Source organism: Barbus barbus, assembly GCF_936440315.1.
Source record: "Barbus barbus genome assembly, chromosome: 50".
In the NCBI taxonomy this organism is placed as follows: Eukaryota; Metazoa; Chordata; class Actinopteri; order Cypriniformes; family Cyprinidae; genus Barbus; species Barbus barbus.
In genome coordinates this window covers 184,012-211,741 of record NC_136728.1, presented here as the reverse complement: position 1 = coordinate 211,741, position 27,730 = coordinate 184,012, and the positions used below count along the sequence as shown (strand labels likewise).

The 27,730-nt window shown below is 39.8% G+C and overlaps 1 protein-coding gene across 1 annotated transcript in view; it reads left to right on the top strand.

The window, feature by feature from the left end:
* Nucleotides 1-24,371, top strand: part of insc (INSC spindle orientation adaptor protein) — a 118,829-nt gene extending 94,458 nt beyond the window's left edge. The window contains exons 9-13 of the mRNA XM_079414492.1: nt 7,035-7,213; nt 19,978-20,044; nt 20,184-20,339; nt 20,811-20,887; nt 23,426-24,371. Of these exons, the coding sequence (XP_079270618.1) occupies nt 7,035-7,213; nt 19,978-20,044; nt 20,184-20,339; nt 20,811-20,887; nt 23,426-23,554 (608 nt within the window). The 3' untranslated portion in view covers nt 23,555-24,371. The remainder of the gene's footprint in view (nt 1-7,034; nt 7,214-19,977; nt 20,045-20,183; nt 20,340-20,810; nt 20,888-23,425) is intronic.
* The last annotated feature ends 3,359 nt before the right edge of the window (nt 24,372-27,730 follow it).

Genomic DNA, 27,730 nt, shown 5'->3' with positions numbered 1-27,730 from the left:
CTCTGAGGATCGTTATGCACATGCTGCGCACAGACCCTGCAAAATAAAACGAAGCAATGGTTCATGCGTGCAGCGCGTGCATAACAGTCCAAGTGCAGGCTGTACCTGTGCTTGAATAAAGCGCAGTTATGCTGTTCTGAAAGGACGTTGGAAACGGGAGATTGGTGCAATTTGGGAGCGTGGTGGTCTAACAGAGTTGCCGACCGCTACCACGTTTTATTTGGGAATTGAATCCCGCGTTGCAAGAAATCTGGTCGGGTCCCGCGGCAAGGTCCAATGTGGAAAACCACTGGGCTCCACAAAGGGAATCCAGTGACTCCTCAATTCGGGGCAGGGGAAAAGCGTCCTCCCATGTTTTACCATTCAATTGCCTGTAATCAACGCAAAGACGAATCTGCCCATCATTTTTTCTCACAACTACGATTGGAGAGGCATATGGACTAGAGCTTGCGCTAATCACCCAACTCTGCAACAGTTGGTGAATATGCTGTCGAATATAACGTCGATACCTCTGCCATATTGGCTCACTCACGAGCAGGGAAATCTCATGAGTAATAAGCTCGGTGCAGCCCAAGTCACCCTCATGAGCTGAAAAAACAGATCTATATGTATGCAACAGTGACTTAACCTGAGCCTGTTTATCAAAAGGAAGCTGAGGCAAATCCATAGAATGGATTGCCTACACTCTATCCCCTCTCCCAGCCTGCAATGCCATAGTGGCTTGAAGACAAGCCTGTTCCCCTGACAGTGCCACAACAACATCCGGACGTGGAACAGTCTGGGCCCTACACAATGTACCCACTACAACATGTGGCTGCAGCAGGGAATCCTGTTCCCCCACATTAACTATGGTACCAATTGTTCGAGGGGTGGCCTATGTACCTAGAGGCCAAAAGGCCAGCCAGAGGCAAATTCTCCTTCCCCCAGAGGCTCAAACAGCAACGCAGATGAAGGGCCTGCTGGTAAAGAGAATGTAACAGGCACAAAACACAATGAATCTGCAGAGATTCACACTGTTTCTCAACTGTTTCCCCAATCCTAGCCAATCGTTCTCTAGCCTCATAAACATCAGTTTCAGTCTCCTTACAATACTGCAAGGCAGAATACTATGCAGGAGTCACCGTGGGGAGGTAAAAAAGACTGGGACCATGTTGACTAAACAAATCCCTAAAACACTCCTGGATGATGTTAATGCCCAGCAGCCCAGGGAACCCACCTGGTAAAGAAGAATGGGACAGGTCTTTCTGCACAAGTATCCCCTTCCCAAGAACGACAAAATCTAACTTCAAATAACCCAGATAAGGTATACCTAAGCCATTTGCAGCACGTAACTGTGGCCACCCACAATGCAACTTCTCTTTACCCCAAGGCTCAAAATGTTGAAGAAAGAGCCCCTCTGAAATAGTGGTCACCATGGACCCAGTGTCCAATAAACAAGGAACCTCTACCCCACCCATAGTAATAGTGACAGAAGGACAATTACCTACTAACTTACAAAAGGCCTGTTTCAATTCAGAGGGCTGTGAGCCAGCTGCTACCCCTCCTGAAGTGTGGCTCATCAATTCAGGGGGTTGAAGTTTTCCATCGGCATACTAGGATTCACAGCGATCCCCCGCTGTGACACAGACCCCGGCTGCTCAGTAGATCTACGAAAATCCTATACACAATTCTGGGCAATATGACCTGGTTGGTTACAACGTCTGTGAATAATAGGGTTAACTCGTCTAGAAATTAGTAAATGCATGCTGGGACTGCAGTTGCTGCAGGCCTTGAGTGAGCTGGTTAAGTTTCTCTTGTTTGGGCCTTATCATCTCCTTCAATTCAGCCAACTCCGCTGGATTCTCTCAACTACTAGAAGGATAAACCATTTTCCTTGGACTCTATACTGAGTAGCAAGAGAGGGAACAGAATAACTTATTTCCCATGTATGAGGACAAAATCTCTCGTTAACCCACCTAATTGCCTCTTTCCTTACATCCAAAACAGTGGACTGTGGATGGAGCTGGACATAGCGTTTAAGCTCACGGCGTAGACTATGGTCAAGCACGTGTACATACTGATCCCTAAGTAAGGTAGTGGAGTTAGGAATGCCACCTGGAGCGCATTGTACAACCTTTGGACTCACCTTCTTCCTGTTTACGGGAGAAAAACTACTCCTGGAGGGAAATATACGAGCGTGCACACCCATATAACTCCTTTAACACAGAAAACACCTTTTCTGCATTCTCTCTCTCCTCCCTTGGTCTAAACTTAATTTCACTTCTAGCAAACCCCCCTAGATGGTCAAGAATAAAAAGAGTTTCATCCCTTGCTGATAAATTTTGAGCCTCTAAGTTACTTTTCATCTCCTCCACCCACTCAAACACATCCTCATCTCTCCTTCCACTAAACATGGAACATCGTCGCAAGAATAACAAGAATAATACGCTCTGCCATGGGCCTGGGGACAACCAACACACCAGAGGGATGAACATTTGCATCAGCCACAGAGCTAGCACCAACAGAGAGCCTGGCTGCAGAATTTGCTTGACGCTGTAACTGCTCATTCTCTGACTGCAGAGACTGAACCTGCCTTCGCAGCTCTACCAACTCACTCTCCATCAGTAAGAAAACGACAAACAAAAAAAACAGTACTCACTGGTAACTTGAAAACTGCGAGTCTCGAGAAAGCTTCCCTTAATCACTGCCTGCTGCTGCCTTATAAAATAAGCACACTCACACAAAAACATTAAAATAAAACCAAAAAAAAAAACTAATTTCAACAGACACACAAAGTGTCCAGAGGTTCATACACCTCTGCCGACTACGCCAAATGTGAATGGGGGCTAATGCCACCTAAGATGTAACATATATAATGTGGATGTTTTTCCACAACTACAGGTTTTTCCAAACAAATGGAAGGGACAAGCAGAGAGGTGCACAAACAATCTTCTTTATTTGACACTTAAATATACTTAACCCCTTAACTGTCACCGTCCCGTAAACTGGACGCCTAATTTTACTTCAATATATTATCATTAAATCCTAATCTAATCATGACAAACTATATATTGTTGGAAAGGTCCAAGACTCCTTAATAATTTTTAACAACAAACAGTGGTAAAATATCTATATAGGAGCAGTAATAGATTAAGTTATGACAAGAGCGCACCTCAAAATATATACACCATAACTGGAGCTCTGACTTTTGACACAAAAATTCTATTAGTTTCCTTTTTTTCCTATTACAAGTTTTAGTAATCATCATATATTATATATCATTAATATATAAAGCTTAAAATCTCAAAATTCATCCTGTGAAAACCGTTTTGAAATGGATATTGCGCTACCATAGAAATGGTACTTTAAAATCTTTTAGCAGGCTCCTCCCCCTTAGTGGGAGGTGTCATATTCCAAATATATTAAGGTCTAATAGAATGAAAACATTTTATAATCTTGACAAAATACATATCATTGGAAAGGTCTGAGTCTCAAGATTCCACATGGTGGTTATTCTGTGATAGGAGTAAAAATGAGAGAGAAATTTTGTGATACATTTGTGACAGAAAAGTGCATAAAAAAATTCAATGGGGTTTGAATGGCACCCGGTGGCTGTTTGTGGTATAACGCCTAAACAAAATTGCATAGTAACCTCAATTTTTTTTATATCAACTTCAAATTTGGAACACAACTTATTTAGACATATGGCTTTCATTTTATGCCACATTTGGATTAAAACATATTTTGCTAAATATTTATTTTATATAATATATAATAATAGTACCGTACATGTTATGTACAGTAAATTTAAACTTTTATAACTTTTTTTACTTTCATTTTTTGAGATTATTTCACTTCTGCAATAATCTGCTGATTGTCTTCTTTAAAAAGAGACCAACCTTAGGTCTGTATTCAAAAGCATTCATGAATTATACCAATTTAACTTTAAATAGTGCTCTTTCAAGTCTGTTTTCAAAAAGGGGGGGTGACAGTTAAGGGGTTAAAAATATAATCATACAAAACACACATTTCGGTAGAAAAACACAAATCACAAAACTAATACTGTTTTTACATAAAAATAGTATTCAGTGGCCATCTGTAGTGATGTATCTTGACTTGACAACATCAGTATCCCTTGGGATAAGTCAACATTTGGGAAGGAAAAGGAAGAAAACAAAAACAGAAAACCCCAGTAAATTCAATACAAACAGAACCCTCAAAATTTCACACTTCCACACAAGACAGCCATATCACCCTGCAGCCCAAGACTGGTCACCCACTGAAGCTAAGCAGGGCTGAGCCTGGTCAGTACCTGGATGGGAGACCTACTGGGAAAACTAGGTTGCTGTTGGAAGAGGTGTGAGTGAGGCCAGCAGGGGGTGCTCACCCTGCAGTCTGTGTGGGTCCTAACGGTCCAGTGTAGTGAGGGGGACACTATACTGTAAAAAGCACCGTTCTTTGGATGAGACGTTAAACCGAGGTCCTGACTCTCTGTGGTCATTAAAAATCCCAGGATGTCCTTCGAAAAAGAGTAGGGGTGTAACCCCGGCATCCTGGCCAAATCCCTGGCCTCTGACCATCATGGCCTCCTAATCATCCCCCTACACTAATTGGCTTTATCACTCTGTCTCCTCTCCACCAGTAAGTTGGTGTGTGGTGGGCGTTCTGGCGCAATATGGCTGCCGTCGCATCATCCAGGTGGATGCTGCACATTGGTGGTGGTTGAGGAGATTCCCCCCCTTCTATGTAAAGCGCTTTGAGTACCCAGAAAAGCGCTATATAAATGTAACTAATTATTATTATTAAACCAATAAAGCAAAATTAAATTACCCTCACTCAAAATAAATAACCCAAACCACACAACAAACAAACAAAACAAAACAAAAGAAAACAGTGAACCCTCCCCAGAGATGATAGCACTTGTTGTTTATAAGGGAATTGACAATCAGAGACAACAATAGCCACTCACAATTCTTACAATAAAACAAAACACAAAATTAGAGAAAATACACTTAAAATCAATCAACATAAAAAAATAAAAAAAAACACACCACCGGTTAATCTTAACACACACACACACACACAGCAACAACCACGCACTCACACCAACATACAAACATGCACTCACACAAACGCACAATTAATTCGCTATAATGCGACTTGAACACACACACAGTCAAGTGCCCTTGAAGGAAGACAAACTACTTCTCCGCAGCACAGCGGCACAGTCAAGCCGCCACACAGCAGCAAAACAGCAACGGACAAATTTCTATGAAATAATTACCCAATGGTCATTAGACACACGTAGACTAAAATTTAAAATGACATCTTTAAATAACAAACAACTCAACATACCGTATGAGAACCTACCAGCAGCACAATTAACTGGCCCTCAATACGAGTGGTGAACGATCCACCAATCCTGTCTGCATCAAGCCTGAAATGTGTTGATGCGTATATACATATATATATATATATATGTGTGTGTGTGTGTATGTATATATATATATATATATGTATATATATATATATATATATATATATATATATATATATATATATATATATAGTAGTTATTTATTAGCTAATAGTGAACTACCAGTTTCAACTGAGCGCTTTTACTTACTAAATCAATAATGAGAGTTTCTTGTCAGGTAATAGTAATTACTACAGTGTTAATAGTGCATTAGTCACTTGTTCCTGTGTAATTATTCATTAACAAAGGATCATTATTCTAAAGTGTCACCCTTCTTTCAGACGAATCCAATCGGAGATATATTAAAAGTTGTCCTCGCTCTTCTAAGCTCTATCATTGCAGTAGGTGGATGTTTCTGTTCAACAGTCCAAAACACATTAAATAAAGTGCGCTCATCCATAAAACAACATGCATCACACGGCTCCGGGGGGTGAATAAAGGCCCCCTGTAGCAAATTCATGTGTTTATGTAAGAAAAATATCCATAATTCAAACATAATCACTTTTCTATTACTTCCGCCATCTGCCATTCGTGGAAGCAGTTCCAGCTGACAATGTAGGACATCGGTGTTGCGTGATTAGTAACGAACGTGGAGAGAGAACAAACAAAACACTGGTCATGAATTAGAAGAACAACCCGAGGATTTGTAAAGAAAAATGTCAGAGGATTTCGATATAAGCCTAGAGGAGACTGTAAACAAACTTGTGAGATTAGCATATATCAGAGGCACACGCAAGTGTTTTGGACTGTTAAAGAGAAACACCCACCAACTGCAACAATGCTTGGAAGAGCCAGGAAAAATTTTAATATAACTCCGATTCGTCTGAAAGAAGAAAGTCATATACACCTAGGATGCCTTGAGGGTGAGTAAATCATGGGTAAACTAACCCTTTAACAGCAAATATTATAGGAGATGCATAGGCTACGAGTTTCTTTCCTTTCTATTTCCCCCCACATGAACACAAGCAAAGATTTTAGAAACTAAATACTAGTATGCAAGTTCATGGGTTCCTAAAAGTTGAAGGAGCAAACAGCACATACAGCCATACAGCAATAATGACAGTGATCCATACAAACCCAATGGATTAATTAATGTCTAATGAAGCGAAACTCTAAACCGACCAACTGTCACCAGCGCATGCATAAGAGCCGTTACATCATGTTAAGCATGTTCTAAGTGCGATGAGAATCTCACGCGAGAAATGCCATCCTAAGAGTGTAAAGAGTGTAGGAATCTAACTGGATGTAATGTTTAGCGTGCTCAGTCTGTTCCCTTCTTCCCTGGTATCTGTTTTGTATTTGTTATTATATTTCTCCTTTTAAAAAAACTCGCTGCATACAGATGCAGCTCTCATTCATTTTTGAGTTTCACCGGTTTCAGATCCATTTTTACTCTTTGATTTGGATTTCAGAAGCAGCAGGGTTAGCATTCTAATTTTTTTCAGTGAGCTAGTTCTAATTCAAATGAGTTACTTTAAAATTAGTAGCTTGCTTGTAATTTGACAAGCTACAGTTTTTAAAGAGGCTTACCAAACAGTGGCCAGTTTTTCACCTTTTCTTCTTGCATGTGTGTCTGCAGATCTGTGTGAGAGTGCTTCCTGTGGTGAAGTGTTTCTGCTGGCCTCAGCAGCACTGGCAAACATAACATTCTTTGATAGCATGGCATGTGAAATCCTGCTGCAGCTCAATGCTGTTCACATCCTGCTACAGGCTTGCAGAGATCGCCAACGTGTCGACACGCCATACTCAAAAGACCAGGTACTGAGATTTCAGACACATAAATAGACCCCATTTTTGAAATTACAGAGTGTGCTACTTTAATTTTGCATGTTTGTAGTCGGTGTTTATAAATCCATTCCTCTTTCCTTAATTCTGTGATTGACTTGGTCGTCATTTTCATATTAAAACCATTTCTGTAATAAGTGAACTGACCTCTGGAACTGACATTCGGATATGTCAAGGGGTATGTAGTTTCTGACGTGCTGTAAGCGGTAGTCCAATCACAACAGAGCAGAGTAGGGCTTGCATGAGGGGTTTAGAGAGACTGAATCTTTGAACAAATCATTTAGAATCTTTGAGAAATTATGTACTGTATATTATGCGAAAATTAAAGTATTTTTTTGTTGACTTCAGTTTCAAATTTAATCCAGGGGAATACATGGCCTCTCGGCCCATAGTTCCACAAAATCATAATGACATGTGGCAGATAATCTTTTCTTCATTCCATGATATATATATATATATATATATATATATATATATATATATATATATATATATATACATGCATACATACATACAATGCCAATCTCCATGCATACCCCGGATCACAAACACTTGACACATCAATACAAACATCACCAACGAGAACAAGATCATCAAAGTATTTCTTACGCAAATCCTCATACAAAGGAGCAATCATAGAAAATGAGAAGCATTTTTTGTATCACAGAAAACATTTGATTTTAACGTACAATAACTACAGATTCTCTCTTCCTTTGGTGTGTTCTATAGCAAGATGATGACTTGAACATCTACAAAGGAACAATGATTGTACCAGTTGCATGTTATACATAGACACAATCAGAATCAGAATCAGAATGAGCTTTATTGGCCAAGTATGTTTACACATACGAGGAATTTGTTTTAGTGACAGAAGCTCCACAGTGCAACAGAGAGACAGCAACAGGACAGAACACAGATAATAAAGAATAATACAAATATCCAAATAGGCAATTTACAAAACAGCAAAAACACAATATATACTAGACAATTATTTGTGTACAGGTCTGATATGTACAAATTTGAAATGGAAAAAAAAAAGTAAGCAAGTGTGGTGAATAAATAATAGTTGTGTGTTCCGTGTTTTATTGTCAAGTGTTCATGAGATGGATTGCCTGAGGAAAGAAATTGTTTCTGTGTCGTTCTGGTTCTCAGAGCTCTGTAGCGTCGACCAGACAGTAACAGTTCAAAGAGGGAGTGTGCTGGATCTGAGGGGTCCAGAGTGATTTTACCAGCCCTTTTGCTCACTCTGGATAAGTACAGTTCTTGGAGAGTGGGGAGGATTATACCAATGATTCGCTCAGCAGTCCAGACTACCCTCCGTAGGCTTCTGAGGTCAGATTTGGTAGCTGAGCTGAACCAGACAGTTATTGCAGTGCAGAGGGCGGATTCAATGATGGCAGAGTAGAACTGTTTCAGCAGCTCCTGTGGCAGGTTGAACTTCCTCAGCTGGCGAAGGAAGTACAACCTCTGCTGGGCCTTTTTCACAATAGAGTCAATGTGATTGTCCCACTTCAGGTCCTGAGAGATGGTGGTGCTCAGGAATCTGAATGACTCCACTGCAGTCACAGTGCTGTTCATGATGGTGAGTGGGGGTTTCTCCTGAAGTCCACGATCATCTCCACAGTTTTGAGCGTGTTAAGCTCCAGGTTGTTAAGACCGCACCAGACAGCCAGTTCCTTAACCTCCAGTCTGTAAGCAGACTCGTTACCGTCCTGGATGAGGCCGATCAGTGTGGTGTCGTCTGCGAACTTCAGGAGCTTGACAGAGGGGTCTTTAGATGTGCAGTCGTTGGTGTAGAGGGAGAAGAGCAGTGGGGAGAGAACGCAGCCCTGAGGAGATCCAGTGCTGATGGTACGGGTGCTGGATGTGAATTTACCAAGCTTTACTAACTGCTGCCTGTCTGTCAGGAAGCTGTTGATGCACTGACGGACAGAGGTTGGGACGGAGAGCTGGGTTAGCTTATTCTCAAAGGTGTCCATGATGATGGTGTTGAAAGCGGAGCTGAAGTCCACAAACAGGATCCTCACATAAGTCCCTGGTCTGTCCAGATGCTTCAGGATGAAGTGCAGTCCCTTGTTGACTGCATCATCCACAGACCTGTTTGCTCTGTAGGCAAACTGCAGGGGGTCCAGTAAGGGACCAGTGATGTCCTTCAGATAAGCCAAAACCAGTCTTTCAAATGATTTCATGGCTACAAACGTTAGGGCCACAGGTCTGTAGTCATTAAGTCCAGTAATTTTGGGTTTCTTTGGGACGGGGATGATGGTGGAGCGTTTGAAAACATGAGGGGACTTCACACAGCTCCAGTGATCTGTTGAAGATCTGTGTGAAGATGGGGGCCAGCTGGTCAGCACATGTTTTTAGGCAGGCTGGTGACACACCGTCTGGGCCTGGTGCTTTCCTTCTTTTGTTCTTCCTGAAGACCTGGCACACATATTCTTCGCTGATTTGAATTGTAGGTGTGGGGGAGAGGAGGGTTGCTGGAGGTGTTAATGGTTGTGTGGAGAGGTGTTCAGGGCGGGTGTGGGGTGATTTTAAAAAGCGACAGTAAAACTCATTCAAGTCGTCTGCCAGTTGTTGATTCTCCACAGTGCTGGGGGATGGTGACTTGTAACTGGTGATATCCTTCATTCCTTTCCACACTAAACCAGGATCCCTGGAAGAGAATAATTCCTCTTTGCCACTCTGATCTCCTTTTCCAGTGTGTATTTGGCCTGTTTGTAGAAGACTTTATCCCCTTTTCTGTAAGCATCTTCTTTGGCCTGACAGAGCTGTCTGAGTTTTGCAGTGAACCATGGTTTGTCATTGTTGTAGATTAGATGAGTCCTGTTAGGAATGCACATATCCTCACAGAAAGTGATATAAGACGTTACAGTCTCTGTGAGCTCGTCCAGATCGATGGCAGCGGATTCAAAAACAGTCCAATCAGTGAGAGAGAAACAGGCTTGTAGATCCCGCTCTGTTTCATTAGTCCATCTTTTAGCATATCTCAATACAAGCTTTGCAGATTTAAGTTTCTGCCTGTAGGTCGGAATAAGATGAACCAAACAGTGATCAGAGATTCCTAAAGCTGCTCGTGGAACCGAGTGATATGCGTCCTTTATTGTTGTGTAACAGTGATCCAATATATTACTGTCTCTGGTGGAGCATGTGATGTGCTGTCTGTATTTTGGCAGTTCACGGGAGAGATTTGCTTTATTAAAGTCCCCGAGAATTATTAAAACAGAGTCTGGGTGTTGTTGTTCTGTGTCTGTGATCAGATCAGTGAGTTTCTGTAGAGCTGTGCTCACGTGCACTTGCGGTGGAATGTAAACACTCACGAGAATGAACGAGCAGAACTCCCGCGGCAAATAGAATGGCTTGCAGTTAATGAAGAGCGTTTCTAGATCTAAACAGCACATCTTCTTTAATGCAGATACATCTGTAAACCACCTCTCATTGATGTACTGTAAAAGCACGTCCTGCCGCAGCGCAATTTCCCCATTGATTCCGCGTCCCGGTCTACCTCTGATCAGCTGGTAATCAGATCGCGCTGTCCAGTATGTCAACATTTAGCCAGGTTTCCGTGAAACACAGGGCAGCAGAGTTAGAAAAATCCTTGTTTTTCCGGGAGAGCAGAAGGAGTTTATCTGTTTTGTTGGGTAGAAAGCGAAGATTCGCCAGATGGATGTTAGGCAACGGCATTCGAAATCCGCGCTCTGAGCTTCACGAGCGCACCGGCTAGCTTCCCCCGCCTACACCTCCTGTAACGTTTGACCAGAGCTATTGCTCCGCCAACTGCAATGTCCAGCAAAACATCCGAAAATTCAAAATCCGGTAAAAGATTTTGTGGTGTGTTCTGCCGAATGTTCAGCAGGTCATCCCTTGTAAAACTGATCGTATTTGAAAAACAAAAAACAGGAAAAACAAACAAAAACAGTACAAACACTGAAGAGCAACAATAGCTGCCATCAGCGGTGCCATCTTGGTTCTTTTGATCTTGATTCTCAAGTATCCTGTTTGTGGACTTCAAACAGAAATGTGGGTGTTTCCTCTTAAAATTAAAGAAAAGATCCTAGTAAAGAAAAAAGTAATTCAGAAAGCATCTTAACCCTTAAAAGAGGTCTTAAGGGCCAAAATTGTTAGGATTACGGACGAGGACTTTTAAGGGGCTAAGAGTTTCTTTAGCAGTGGAGAAAATGGACGAAACATGAAGAGGGAGAAGAAATGCATTGCACACAATGCATGACAATGAGTTAATAAGACACTACACATTAGATCGTGCAGGGATCATGTTTGTGACCGATCTTATTAGAGACATGCTTCAGTTATGGTATTGAGGGTGCAGAGAGCGCTGGACATTCACTCCCCCCACCTACAATCCCTGCCGGCCCGAGACTCGAACCCGCAACCTTTGGATTACGAGTCCAACTCTCTAACCATTAGGCCACAACTTCCCAATTCTTTAAAAAATAAAGAATATATATACATATATATAATATGTGTGTGTGTGTGTGTGTGTGAGAGAGAGAGAGAGAGAGAGAGTACGGTAAAACAGGAAGAATTACGCCTGTAATTTCAAAGTGAAAGCTTATAATATATCCTACTCTTAAAAGTGCTCTTTTATTTCCTTCTTGAAAACCAACCAATCACAGTCTTCAAAAGAATGTGTCATAGCTAGCAACAGGGTCAGCCCCGCCTCCTCACTAAGATAAAAGTTTTTGTCTTTTCCTCGCTCAGAGTTGCTCTCAGATTGGTCCTGAATCACTTTTAAGCTAAGACTCCTAGTTAGAAAGTTTTAAGATAAATTAGGAGCTCTCTAAAATTATTCTTAGAATCTTTAGGAATACGGGCCCTGAAGTTTGCAGATGACACTACAGTCGTCGGCCTCATCCATGATGGTGATGAGTCTGCTTACAGACAGGAGGTTGATCAGCTAGCTGTCTGGTGAATTCACAACAACCTGGAGCTCAACATACTCAAAACTGTGGAGCTGATCGTGGACTTCAGGAAAAAAAAACCCTGCTCTCCCCCCACTCACCATCATGAACAGCACTGTGACTGCAGTGGAGTCATTCAGGTTCCTGGGCACCACCATCTCCCAGGACCTGAAGTGGGATACTCACATCGACTCCATCATGAAAAAGGCTCAGCAGAGATTGTACTTTCTTCATCAACTGAAAAAGTTCAACCTGCCACAGGCGCACATGACACAGTTTAACTCTGTTGTTATTGAGTCGGTCCTGTGTTCTTCTATAACTGTCTGGTTTGGGTCAGCTAACAAATCAGATATAAGAAGACTGCAGCGGACTGTTAGGTCAGCAGAAAGGATCATTGGTCTCCACCTGCCCAGCCTTCAGGACTTGTACTACTCCAGAGTGAAGAAACAGGCAGGTAACATCATCACAGACCCCTCTCACCCTGGACACGACCTGTTTGCGCTTCTCCCCTCAGGCAGACGCTACAGATCTCTGTGCACTAGAACATCTAGGCATAAAAACTGTTTTTTCCCCATGCCATCTCCAGCCTAAACAACTAACACAGGGATTATTACCTGTGTTCTGTAATTCATGCCTGTAATTCCTTCCCCATCTCTAATTATTGACTCTCTCCCTAGTACTTTGTAAATATATCTGTATAGTTTTCTAAACAGCTGTATATATACAGTAAATGAGGCACAGATCTGTACACAAATCTTCTGTTCCAGATTCTTACACATTATTATTATTATTATTGTTAAGTCTTATTTTAATGTTTCTGTTCTCGTGTCAGATATGTATGTATGTATATATGCATGCATGCACCAAGAGCTTTTTAAAAACCACAACAAATTCCTTGTGTGTTTGCGCACACTTGGCGAATAAAGCTGATTTTGATAATCATACCATTTGTTGTTTTAATATTTTGAATTGTTTTTAGCTTTATTTTTTTGTTTTCATTTAAATGTTTAGTGTTGAAATGTTGTTGTATGCATTTGTCATTTTTATTTAATTTCTTTATTTTCTTAAATGTGTTTATATATAGTATTTATACAATTTTAACTTTTAGTTGTAGATACTTTTTCTTATTTGTAAGTCGCTTTGGATAAAAGCACCTGCAAAATTACTAAAATTAAAGTAAAAGTAAGACAAAAACATGTATAATCAGCCAATAAATGACAAAGCTCAGTCTCATCTTGTGACCAAACTTCACTCAAACAAATAATAGAATTTCCCTGCAATGTGTCCAGTAACTCACTATTGTTGACTTTAGTCTTTAACCCTTGAACATTCCATGCAATTATAGTGAGTTCATTCGGGCTGAGGCCATCGTCCTACCTTACACGAGTGACAGTTGTTCCTTCATTGTTCAATCCAATTTCAACCAATTTTCAACTCAGACTCAGTGTCATAAATTACTTTTGGACGGTAGAGTTTTTACTTATCAAAACGAAGTGACATCCGTATATTTGGTTGATTTTGACGTAGAGTTTGCATGTAGTTAACCAGCTTTCTCTGTATCTCACATACCCGATCACTATAGTATCCTCTGACACCCAAATTTGGCCATTTATTCCATCATCTTCAGTGTTACTTCTTTCACGCAATTCCCATGCTTTCTGTCGTACTTTCTGTAGAATCTCTTCCTTGCGTGGTGAGTGCGTTCAATCTGGAATCTGACATCGAATTTGACTCTGCCCAGATAAAGATGTTCAGTAACATGGTCCCGCACCTTTTTCTCACTTTCTTCTCATGTGTCTCGATCCAACTCCGGGATGCCATAAAAGACTAGATTATCCCGTCTATTCTGATTTTCCATGTGCTCATGCCTTTCCCAAAGTTCAGCATTTTCATGATCAAGTCTCTTGACTGTCTACACACACTTTTCAACAAGTTCTCTTATAGGGGACCTATTATGCAAAAATCACTTTTATAAGGTGTTTGAACATAGTTGTTTGGCTGCAGTGGGTGAAAACAACCAGCTTATAATGTTAAAAATCCACCCACTCATTTTTTTTGTAAACTCAATATATCATGAACAGTCTCTCCAAACGAGCTGTTTCAGATTCTCCCTCTGTTCACGTCACCGAGGGGAAAAAGTCCCACCCATTTGTGATGCTCTGTGCTCCATTAGCATAAACACAGCCCTGAGTGAGAAGCCATTACCATTACTGGAGATATCTATGTCAGTGCCAAAGAAGCTTTGTTTTGTGTTTTGGGATGCAATAATGAACATAGGAGTCGCCATAATCTCCCCTCATCTGAGCCAAGGACACTGTGGTTAAATTTCATTTTCAAAGTAAATATTCTGGAAAACATCGGTAAAGTCCCCTAAATGTTTAGGAATCAATACCAACGCTTCATGCGCGAACGTCAGCTCCAGACAAAGTAAGTATCATGTGTTTGTTTTCCAAATTGCCTTTCTGAAAGAGCTTCTTGGCACTCATTAAGGCTAATTGCTAAAGCTATTATTGTCTCTGCCTGTTTTCACTGATGCTGCCTTCAAGCGATTGTAGGATTCTAACCACATATTATCTTTATTTTAGCTTTTAGGGAATCACTCTTAAGATGATTATATGATTTATATGATTAATTGCTATTAATCCGAATGTCCAACTTATACCTGGTTAACGATACCTTATTAACGACTTGTCCAGCAAGTATTAAAATCAGCACGTTATTTCTTAACCATTTGTTTATCTTATTCGCTGGCCAACGATAAAACAACCCAAATAGTTAACTTTAGTTATCAAGCTCATGAGTGTAGGTAACGCGATCTTTTTGGCAAATAATTACGATTTGCAAAATCACATAGCACAGACAAGAGATTTCTTAATATAATCAAAGTTTATTTCCTATTCTAACACAATACTAAACTTAGACAACACAAAACAGACGACTTAAACATACATACATACAGGTAATGAGTTGTTTTTATCTGAAGAGAGTCTTAGGTTCTAATGCTCGTTTCAACCTGAGGGAATCACACACGCGGGAACTATAGCTTTACTCTTAAAAGATAAATACAACCAGTTTCAGCCGATTTAAGGAGATTTAGTCTTACTTTCTCTTGAGTTCAGTCTTTTCTTCGGGTTCAAAAGATGCTCTACTTCAACTTTGTTCTCAGTCGAGGTCAGTTCTTTCGGTCTCAAGAAAAGGTTGTGCGCTGATTGGCTGCTTGGTAGGTCGTGTCACGAGGGTACTCTTCAGTGGTTGGTTGGCTTCGTGCTGACTTGATGACGCTCTCAGGAAGTCGTTTTAGTTCTTAGCTTCAGATGTTAGTTTCTCTCAAAGTTTAACTGAGTCTTGGTCTCAGTTGCAATGCTCGGCCGTGATGTTAGTGGCAAGAAGCGCTTTGCAGCACGTGAACAGAACGAGAGACGAGCGAGGTGAGCGTGAGCTCTTCCTTTTCAGTTTTCAACTCCAACTGAACTTTCACAGTTGTGCATCTGTTTTTAACGGGCCGATTTGGGATCTGCCCACGGGCGCTTGACCCAATCGGATTCTTCCTGTGGGGCGTTTTATCCAGTGTTTCTGTGGGGAGCAGCTCCGCCCCACACAGCTGCGTTTTGTGCATACATTATCTGTTCAGTTGTTTTGTCACATTAAGAACTATTCAACAGCAGATTTCTATCCGTATTGTAATCATGCATTGATGAAAACATATCATTTTCATTCACACCATAATATTATTCATGACATTATCTTTCGTCTGGCACCAAACACTTAAGTTTTTTGATATGCACAAAAATACATATATCCTTTGTATTCATTACGCGGTTAAATGCATTGATTAAACGATCCTGAATTCTAAATAATCACATTGAGCATTTGAACTGACATCTAGTCATCAGGTAAACTTTATGCATTGAAAGATTACAACAATACCATAAGTTTCAATAATACCCCAAGCTTATAAACATAGAAAAACATTCTTCATATAGGTGGTAACTATATTGTCTATAGTGTTTTGTTTTCGAGTATACTTTCAGTCGCAGAAACTTAGTATAACTCGTTCCCTTTTAAAACCAAATATCCTTAAGCAAAGGTGTGGCTCTCTTTGTCTGTTTTAGAGAACGTAACAGAAAAGGCGCGCTTCCCTCCTCCTCTGGGAGAAGCACGGGTTCGTGAGGAGGTCACTTTTTTTTTTGGAAAGTTGGGAGTTGTCTTAGTTCTGAGTCGGCTGTAACCAGGCCTTTGAATTATGGCGCCGATGTAAAGTAAAATCCGGGAGTATGAGTTCTGGTTTTTTTCGAAAGTGACAAAAGGGAGTTTTCTTCGTCCGACTTTATTTATGATGAAACCAGCCAGGCGCTTAACCCTTCTCTAAAGGAATCCAATAGGTGTGTGTGTGTGCGTATCATAAGTAAGACCAGTTCTTACACGATCGACTCACATTGATTTCAGATGCAACTTTTAACTACCACATTCCGATTCATGATCATTCTAATAGCACTTGAAGTTGTCGAGCTCATAAACAGAAGTGGGACTTAAAAAGTTTGTGATAGCATGAGACCAGCTATGTTGTTATTTTTATCCTGCCATGCTCCAAGTCTGTGTAAATCATAAATGTAAATTTATTATTCACAGTATAATCAGATGACTGACTTTGAAACAGAGTACGTTTTCTGTAAAGATAACAGGCTTGTACTAATAGTGGTATTCAAGAGCTTGAGCTCTTGAAGCTCCGCCCTCTTCTCTGGGAGCAACAGCTCATTTGCATTAAAGCAACATACTCAAAATCAGTATGTTATGGCTCATACCCTAAAAGTGGCAATTTTAACAAGCTAAAAAAATTTATCTGTGAGGTATTTTGAGCTAAAACTTCACATATACACTCTGGGGATATCAAAAGGGGCATAATAGGTCCCCTTTAAGTCCATAACTTCTTTTTGAAGGCATTCAATTTGTGTAATTCTCTTGGTTCTGTGCCACCTGTTGCTCCAAACAGTGTTGTGTGCCGTGTTGTTCTCGCCGGCCTAAAAATTGTGTCTGAAATGCCACGCTTGCCTCTCGTGGGGCCAGGGTTCTTTTCCACATCGCCAACAGCTAACAGCTACCGCTAGCCGCAATCCACCAGCAAGCACACCACTATGGAGGATAATTGTGGCAGGTTTAAACTTTTCTTTAAACGCTGGATGGGAATATCGGCCTATTCTCTGCCGCCATTGTTCAGTGGTGAAACCCATGATACCGGAACTTGGTATCATAGATACTTTAAGAGCTAGGGCACGTTGATGTCAATGGCAGTGGCAACTTTATATATAATTTGTATAGCACAATTGAAACAACACAAGTTGACCAATGTGCTTTACAATGTCACACAGAAAAACACGCATGACACACATATAACAAAATATCACTGATTAATTCAGGTGTGAAAACAGGTGTGTTTTCAGTTGTACTTTAAAATCCCGTACAGTAGCTGTGTCTCTAATATGTTTAGGCAGACTTTTCCAAAATTTAGGCACTGCAATAGCAAAAGCGTGATCTTCTTTTAGACTCAGATGTGTCTTTGGAATTTTGAGTAACTTCCAATTCACTGATCTCAAAGTTCATCCAGTCTGATATTCAATTAAGATGGTGTGAGTGCATGCAAGGAATTGTACACCAATAACAGAAGTTTAAAACCCTGTAATGAACTTGAAGCGAATGCAGGAAGACCAGAGTAGGAGTAGTATGTTCACATTTTTTAATACCCATTAAGAGTTTTGAAAATGAGAAATAGATGACTGACTGAATAGTTCCCTTTTATAACGCATTGCAATAGACAAGTCTTGATGAGATCAAGCCATGGATCATAATTTCCATGTTTTAAGATCTAAAACACAGGCCGGAAGAGGTTCTAAACCATTTTCACATGACAGTGGCAAATCCACTTGTACATCATCAGTGCAGCAGTGAAAAGCAATATTACATTTCTTGAAATATTTCCCAAAGGAATCAGATTAAGCAAATATGGAGCCTTGAGGCACACCATACATGATAGACGTTAAACCACTTCAGGACCATGCACTTAACCCTCACATACTCCTCCAGCCATGAGAGCACCACTGAATGATCAATAGTATTACAAGCAGCAGCAAAGTCTAATAAAACTAACACAACATAATTTACAGTCTCCACAGTCAGCAGCAAATCATTAAAAACTTTCACAAGGGCTGTCTCAGTTGTGTGTTTTTTTTTTCTTTTCTAAAACTGGACTGGTAGATTACGCAGATCTTATTTTCATCTAGAAAATGATTCAATTGATAGAGCACAACTTTTTAATTTTTTTTTTTATTTCAGATTAAAAATGAAATATGACATAAATTAGCCAGAACATTTTAGGTCCAAATTTTGTTTCTTCAACAAAGGCTGCACAAATGCTTGTTTCAACATGTCCAGAAATATCTGAACTAAATGTAAACTTCTAAACATCTAAACTTTTATTTATGATTTGTAGAATACTGGGCCTCATCACCTCAAAAGTCTCAAAAGCCATGGAGGAACCATACCTCTGACCGAGCCAGTGGGCATCAATTTACTGACCACTTCAAAAAACTACAGTATGCTGAGCAGGACTTGAGGATTTATAAGTCATTAGAGAAAAATCTGCAGCAATTGCCTCAATCTTAGATATAAATTCTCACATAAAGTTGGGGATGAAACTAAATTTAACAGCAGAAGGATTTACTACAGTTAATAATATTAAAAAGTATTTTGGGAATATTAGAATTTCTGGAAAATACCTAGATTTCGCAGATCTTAAAGCTCTCTGAAATTTCGTTAGTTTTGTTAAAAATGTTATTCACATATTTAAAATTTTATGTTGAATTTGGACTTGGACTTGGATTACATTTACAGAGAAAACTGATGTTTCATTCGATTTCTCCAGATACATTTGTGCCTGCAAACAGCAAAAAAAAAAAAAACTCTGCAGACCGGTTATAGTTGTAACGGAGCTGATGAGAAGGGAGGCGTGCAGATCCATGTGCAAGCTTTTATTATGAAGCATGATCAAAAACACAGGCAGGGTCGAAAAACAGCAAACAGGTATGGCACAGGCAAGAAAAAAAAAGCAATCCTAAACAGGTTTGAGTCAGATGACAGCAAACATAATCCAGAGGGCTAGACAAGAGGGGTAATCCGTAAACGTGAGCAAAAGTCCAGGTGAGAAATTAACACAGTCCGAAACAGCAAGCAAAGGGTTAATCCAAGATACGCTGGCAAGAATCAGGAACTAGGAAATCAGGAAACACAGCGAGACTAGACTAAGACTAGAACTAGGAAGTAAGACGGAAATGGCTCCATAAGGCAGCTAACACTAGGAGAGCGATAAACACATGAAAATACTCTGTGATCTGAACAGGATCTGAGTGGGTGTTATGCAGTGTGTGAAATAGCTCTCAGGTGAGCTTGTGATTGGTGACAGCTGTCTGATCAGTGCAATGGATGATGGGAAATGCAGGACACAATGACAAAAACCTACAAAAAAGTTTCACTGATCATTTGGGGCAGTTTACCCAAAAATTCTCATTATTTACACACCCTGTTGATATTTTAAAATGTCTCAGTGTTTCTGTTTGGGTCACTGGGGTCCAGTGTTGTTTTGGATGATTTTGTTTGGCATTTTAAGGATGCACTTTTTTTTCTTATTTCCTTATTTTTTTCTTACAACCCCTTTAACTTTTTTTTTAATTTATTTTTTTTTAATTGTAGTATTGCAGTCTTCTTATCTGCATACCATATTTGTTTCCCCAGAATCACAGTAATGACACAATGCTTCATTCCCTGTAGGTTGTGACAATCCTTGCAAATCTTTCTGTTCTGGAGCAGTGCACTGCAGATATTCTAGAGGAAAAGGGTATGCAAGCATAACATCCCCAAATCAACTATTCAAAGCCAAATATTTTGGTGCCTTCTTACCATTCCTGTTCATTACAGTGTAAATGCAACATTGCAGAGTGACATATAATGTCTGAGTGCTGTGAATGTTTACTTAGGTATCGAGCAGCTGCTGGTGTTGCTTAATGAGAAGCCATCATCCTCCAGTCCGTCCGAGGGCGCAGCATGCGAGCGGGTTCAACAGAAAGCTGCCGTAACACTGGCTCGTCTCAGCAGAGACCCGCTGGTTGCTCAGACAGCCATACAGCTCAAGGGTACAAGACAACATAACAGCCTCTACAATGCAGCTCAAAACAACTATATCTGACTGTCTTATATTTAGTCCACAAAGGGATTTGGTCACCTTGAAATGTGTCATGGCATTAGATCTAAAATATAAATAAGCAAGTGTCACCTGCACTCAAATGCTGCACAAGCTTATCTCAGGAAACCTTTCTTAATATTTGTACAGTTTTCCCAGACAGCAAGCAGTGTCGTACCAGATCTGGCCCGCATCTCGTCCGCATGGATTTCACACGGGCCAGATGTGGGCCGGACCTGGGCTAACACTATGTTGCTGTCTGGGTTCTTAGCTAGACTGGATGTGTGAAACTCACACTGACATCTTAGCAGAGGAACCACAGGTTTAAATAAAATACTGTACATACTAGACAAGATAAATCACTTTAGATTGTGAGCAGCAATACTGTAGATGTAAAAAAGTGACCCTTTTATTTTTTCCTCAGCTGTTCCTCGCCTCATTGAGTTGTGTCGGTCACCAGTGGAAAGGAACAACAGTGATTCAGTACTTGTGGCCTGTCTGGTAAGTCAAAAATAATGCATTTGCATAAAACTGTGTTATATATGCTAAATTTAATAATGAGCAGAAATATCTCTTCTCTTTTGCTATTTAAATATACAAATATATTGGAATATACCTGCATTTACAGTGTTGTTAGTTAGCTGTATTCAAAACCTAGCAGGCCATTAAGTTAAGGAGACAATTAGGTACAATTAGCTATTTTTAAAATATACCATTCTTATTCAGAACTGAGGCATTGTACCTAAACTTCTGTAAAATATCAGTGGACTTTCTCATTTTGTCCCAAAATATTAACATAACCACACACCATAAAATTAGCAGTCATGGCCTAATAGTTAGAGAGCTGGACTAAAAAAAAAGTTAATTATTTGCAGTTATTTGTACAGTATAAAAATCATTACGCCAGTAGATATACTTTATGTAAAAGTAAAAGTTTGGTATAAAGGGGTGGTTGACTGATATTTTTCTAGGCTTGTTTGTGTTCATGGGAAGCAGTTTAACATGTTTAAATGCTTCGTTTAAAAAAAGAATTTTTAAAAGAATTTAAAAAAAAAACAAAAAAAGAAAAACTTCCTGGTTGTAGTAAGGACTCGAGCTGCTGCATTTTGGACCAACTGTAGTTTATTTATCAAGCACCCAATAAAGCATTACAATAGTCTAACCTTGAGGTCATAAACGCATTAATTAATATTTCTGCATTTGACATTGAGAGCATAGGTCGCAATTTAGATATGTTTTTGAGATGGAAAAATGCAGATGGGTACTTTCCCGCCAAGCTATACGAAATACCTCTAGTTTTGTTTTCCTCCAGCTGCGCTCCATTTTCCAGGCTGCTCTCTTTAAGGTGCGAGTGTGCTCTTTATACCACGGAGTCAGACTGTTTTCTTTGAACTTCCTGAAGCGTAAAGGAGCAACTGTATCTAAATTGCTAGAAAAGAGAGAGTCCATAGTTTCTGTTACATCATCAAGTTTTTCTGCGCTGTTGGATATGCTGAGGAAATTAGATAAATCAGGAAGATTACTTACAAAGCAGTCTTTTGTGATTGAAGTGATGGTTCTACCATACTTGTAACAAGGTGTAGAATTTACAGTTTTAGCTATATGGACTTTACGCAAGACTAGATAATGATCTGAGATATCATCGCTTTACTGCAGAATTTCAACACCACTAACATCAATTCCATGTGACAGTATTAAATCTAGAGTATGATTTCGACAATGAGTAGGTCCTGACACGTGTTGTCTAACCCCAATAGAGTTCAGAATGTCTATGAATGCTGATCCTAATGCATCTTTTTCATTATCGACATTGATATTAAAATCGCCAACAATTAGGACTTTATCTGCAGCCAGTACTAACTCAGATAGAAAATCAGCAAATTCTTTAATAAAGTCTGTGTGGTGCCCTGGTGGCCTGTATACAGTAGCCAGTACAAACATCACAGGGGATTTATCACTAACACGTGTTTCTCTAAGATAATGTTATATGCAGCACCATAACTTCAAACGAGTTATACTTAAAGCCTGCCCTCTGAGAAATACTGAGAGATTAGTGAAGAGGATCGCGCAGAACCTGTGCAAGCACGGCTTTTAATGGTATGTTTATTTGTTGTTGTCTCATCCTTTTAGATATGCTGTTAATTGTAAATGCTACTGCTTCTGTTAGCTTTTAATATACGGTTTTATCATGATTGAATCTTTAATACAGCATGGCAACCGCATGTATAACGCTTATTGCTATGTGAAAATGAGTGTATTCACTGAGCTGATGATCTGAATGAGAGAGAGAGAGAGAGAGAGAGAGAGAGAGAAAGAATGCAGAGCGTGTGCAGAGCAGGGCGATGCGAGGAACATGATTAAAAACCGCTGATTTAGAACATGTGATTTTGAAACTTGTGAATCCATTAGAATCGTTAGAAGACAGAATCACAATTCATATATAAAGAGATTTTTACGTGCACCCCTAGTTTTCTCTTCCTCTTCTCTAAAGCAGCGCATCATGGCCTCGCCTTCGTTACATGTTCCCAGGGGTGGTGTTTATCTTGGTTTTTGACGTAACGGACCAGGGAAGTTGTAGCCGTTTTTGTAGGCATTAAACTGACAGAATTTTAAAAGATGATATGTTTGCATTGAACTTTCAGTGCTGCAACTCAGCAGATATTGTTTATGCTCAAACAGCAACATTACACACTAAATAACATTAAAAAAGAGAAATCGCAAATCAACCACCCCTTTAAAGCACTTAATTGATGAAGTTTTACCACTTTCCATGACCTATTCTAAAGTAAGAGCTATTTATGTTAAAGCATTATCTGACTATTTACATGATATTTACTCTAATGTTAATTAAACATCAATAATTTGATTGATTACAGTGATAATGAATGAAGAACTCACTATTTGTATGGAGTCTGTTAATGTATTAACTACAGTTTATAAACTATGAATTACCTATAGTTTGAAAATTATTTATCAGTGTATATAATAAAGCATTAACGTGTTTTACATTCATTATTATGTAATTTGTACCATTGACAGGCTGCTTTGAGGAGGCTTGCGGCTGAATGTCCGGACAGCATTGGGCCAACTGACCATCAACAGCTGATTAAGCCCAGACTGGTGGACTCTTTCCTCTTGTGCTCTAACATGGAGGAAAGCTTCGTCTGAGAGGCTCTCTGAATCTCTGAATTAAAAGGGGAGGGAGGGGTGGTTGTGGTGGGTGGGGGGGGGGGGGGTTGTACAATTAGATCAATGTATTTATTTGTTACCAAAACAAACCACATTGGCTGATCTGTTTGTTCTTGTACACAACCTCCAGCCATCTTTTAGAAATATAACATGAATCATGCATGACTGAAATTGTAAAAAAAAAAAGCCTGAGTATTATTTACATCAGTCAGGGATTTAGAGAAATTAATTAGCTGCAATTATGCTTGAAGATCCAAACATTTTAAATGTAACACTGTGTACATTTCCTATTCACATGAATGTAAATGGATGTTTGATAATACATGTTGGTTCAGCCTATAATGCTGAAAACTATTTAAATAATCAGACAATGTGGTGGCTTCCGCCTTTTCTATGAATAATCTTTCTCAAATCTTGGAGTTTTGATGCCAGAAAACAGACTTTATTAAAACAAGAAAATAAAGCCGAGAAGCCTCTTGCAAGAAAGTTTCTGTGGAACACGTTCTGCATTCTCTTAAATAGTTTTCCTGTAAGGCGTGTTCAATACATTTAATTTATAGTTTCACCTTTTTAGGCAGTGCCTTCCTTATATATAGATAACAAGGGCTCCTATATGGCCTTGACCTGTTGCAGCTGTTACCTATTTTGAGGATCTGCACGTTACAGTCATGCAGGCCTTCGACACACACACACAGTCATTTTGATTATAATGGAAGAATAAGTTAATATATAAATGGCTGACTTAACCTTAATTATATTTGATTAATTCATCATTTGACTAATAAAACTCTTCTACAACAATAAGGCATGTCTTGAATAAAGCAAAATTCTATTGAAAATGGATTTATTTTTAACATCAGTTAGAAATATTGACAGGTCACTATAAAGAGCTGTAAACACCAGTACACTATTCTGTTAAACTGTACAGTATTCTGTTTTGTTAGTCCTGAGAGCAAAGGTCTGGAGAACACTGAACAAAGGTGTGTCAAGGGATGTCAATGGTGTATGTCAGTGTCTGCCCTTCTGTACAATACAATCCCAATTCCAGAAAAGTTGGGACATTTTGTGAAATGCCATAAAATCAAGAATGTGTTATTTATTCATTCTCTTTAATATTTATTTAAATGACTAAAGTACAAAGAAAAATTCCAATGTTTTCACTGGCCAGCTTATAATGTTCAGTTGTTTGGGAATTGAGGATACTAATTGTTAAAGTTTTGCAAGCTAAATCTTTGTCCAATCTTGCTTGATGCAAGACTTCAGATGCTCAGTGTCTGTGATCGTCGTTGTCTGATTCTCCTTTTCATGATGGGTCTTAAATTTTCAGTAAGAGTCCAGAGACTGTAGGCAAGTCAGTCTACGAAACAACTCTGCAACTCTGTGTCTACGAAAGCACACTGTTGTAACACATGCAGAATGAGAACAGACATTGTCTTGATCTAATAATCATGGACTTCAGATGTCAAGATGTCATCTTGATGGCAGTATATGTCTCTGTACAATCCCAATATATGCTTCCATGTCAATGGTACTTTCACGTATCCTTTCACATACTTTCACATATTCTTTCCACTCCCACCTGCAACTTGTACTATTTGTCCCACTCCTGCTTGCAAAATCCTGCAGGTAAGAGAGCTATGTGGACTTTTCAATCTATATATAGTATAATTCTGACTTCTCTGGTGTTATCATTTTTTTCTTCTTCAATTCCCCCGCACAAATGATGCTTCAGACTTCATCTTATCAAAGCATCCAAACAGAAATCTCTCTCACATACAACTGAAAATGGAACTAATAATGTTAGGACCTCCCATAAGAATTATGGTACCTGAGGGTGGGTGGAGCTAGCTGCAGCCAGAGGGTTGGAAGGGCCGAAGTGCAGCGAATGGCCCGCAAGTCCATGGCCAAGGCGTTGCAATATCCGACCCAGATGGAACCGATGTATCACTTGAGCTAAGTGAGGCTGAATACCTGATGGTCACTGCTGACATCAAAGGAGGAAATGTGTGCAGGAGCCAGGGTGACGGGTCGAGATGGAGCGGAGCAAACAAAGACAGGCTCATCAAGCCCCGGCAAAAAGGTGGCTCCCAGCAGGCCTGAGGTGTTGACGTACCCCCGAGAGACTGATGAGAGGATGTGATGACCGGTGGCAGGATTGACTGAGGGCTGGAGAGGAGCTGGGAAGATAGCACAGAATCCAACAAAAGATAAAGCAGTCCCAATAGCAGAGGTGGAAAGTCCAGGGGCCAAAGAATAAAAGTCCTGCCATATGTTTATTTCACCCATGAACTCAGCAGCTGATTTCACCAGAGGAGGAACCAAGTCATTCCTTTCAAGTCACAAGCAAGTCTCAAGTCAAATCCCAAGTCCTAAAAGGGTTACAGATAATGAGATGATTAAGTGACTAATTAAATGATGATTGTGGTGTTATAAAGCAGAAAGATCAGTGCTCTACAGTGATTAGATAGTCACCATGAGCTGGTTTGATTATATCCTTATGTTTTCTAGTTTTGTATATTTAGGTTTTGCATAATCAACCCTGTGACACTACAGCATGCAAGCAAAGCGTTTCTCTAATAGCTATAGTGAATTAATTTTAAATCTATGTAACGCATATAAAAATTTGAATTCCAGTACTTTTCAGCAGAGGTGGGTAGAGTACTCAAAATCTGTACTCAAGTAAAAGTAAAAGTAATAGTCTGAATAGTTACTTGAGTAAGAGTAAAAAAGAATCGAAGTATCGAATTTGATTGCTGAGTTCATGGGTGGAATAAACATATGGCAGGACTTTTACTCTTTGGCCCTTAGACTTTCCACCTCTGTCTAAAAGCAAGTTAAAAACACCACATAGACAAATAAACAGCATAACAAACTTGATTTTCACAACAGAAGGACTTTAACCTGTTAACCAGGATGCCAGTGCACCAAACTCTCTTTGTTTGCACGCGTCATTGTTTACGAATAGATTAAATGAAAAGGGACAAAGTTAGGGTGAATCCCAATTCTCTTTCTTACCCCTTCCCCTACCCCTTCGTCTTACCCCTAGCCCTTGTCCCTCGAAACCGAGTGGTAAGCGCTAGGGGTGAAAACATACCCCTATGAAATGAGACACCACTTGGTTACGGTTATGTCATCATACATCGTCGCTAGCTGGCTGCTACGTCACCAGAGGTGACAAGTGTTGATCACAAAATACCAAGATGCCGTCTGCAAGTGTGTTTATGTCGATTGCGTGGGTTTTAGTGATATTTTTGCGATTGTCTGCAAGAAATCGCAGAAATCAAGGGAGAAGAAGAGGTCTACGACGCCTACGAATGCTGGTGGATCAGCTTATGGTATGTATGGATTGGTTGCAAACAACGTTATGTTTTTGTATTTAACGTTAACCGAACTAACCAACACAGTAGCTGAGCTGGACACGCGCAAATTACATGGACTTGTATTATATTGTAATACGAACCCTGTAAAGATCTATGTGTATAAGTAATATTTTGTAATGACTGTTAGCCATATGTTTTTTTTTTTGTTTTTTTTGTCCCAGTCCAGCCCTGCTATGTGTTTTGTTGTGGGGAAGGGGAGACGTAAACAGTTTAAAGTAGTTTGAAGGGGCAACATTTTTTCCAACTAAGCCTATTAATGGCGTGAAATGGTTTTCTTTTCCTGACTGGTGCTCCAACAAGATACTGTGCCATAAATTCCAACATGCCAATACTGCGCATGTGGTTCGATGTTGAGACTGAGCTGAGGCAGAATTTTCGTCTCAGCAGAACAAGAAGAAGAAGAAGTTTTATTTATATAGCGCCTTTCCATTGCTCAAGGTCGCTTCACATAGAGCTATACAAAACATTTACATACCCAAAAGACAATACAAACATAAGCAAAATAAAGCCACATTATCCAAAATGCAAATTAAACAGATACGTTTTTAGCTGAGACTTGAAGGTAGATAAAGATGATAAGTTCCGAAGTGTGAGGGGTAGTGAATTCCATAATTTCGGAGCGTTGACACTGAATGACCTACCACCTACAGTGGACAGCCGATAACGAGGAATAGACAAAAAACCAAGCTCAGATGATCTGAGGGGCCGGAGTGGAGAGTAGGAGTACAGTAGGTCAGACAGATATGGAGGTGCAAGACCGTTTAATGCCTTAAAT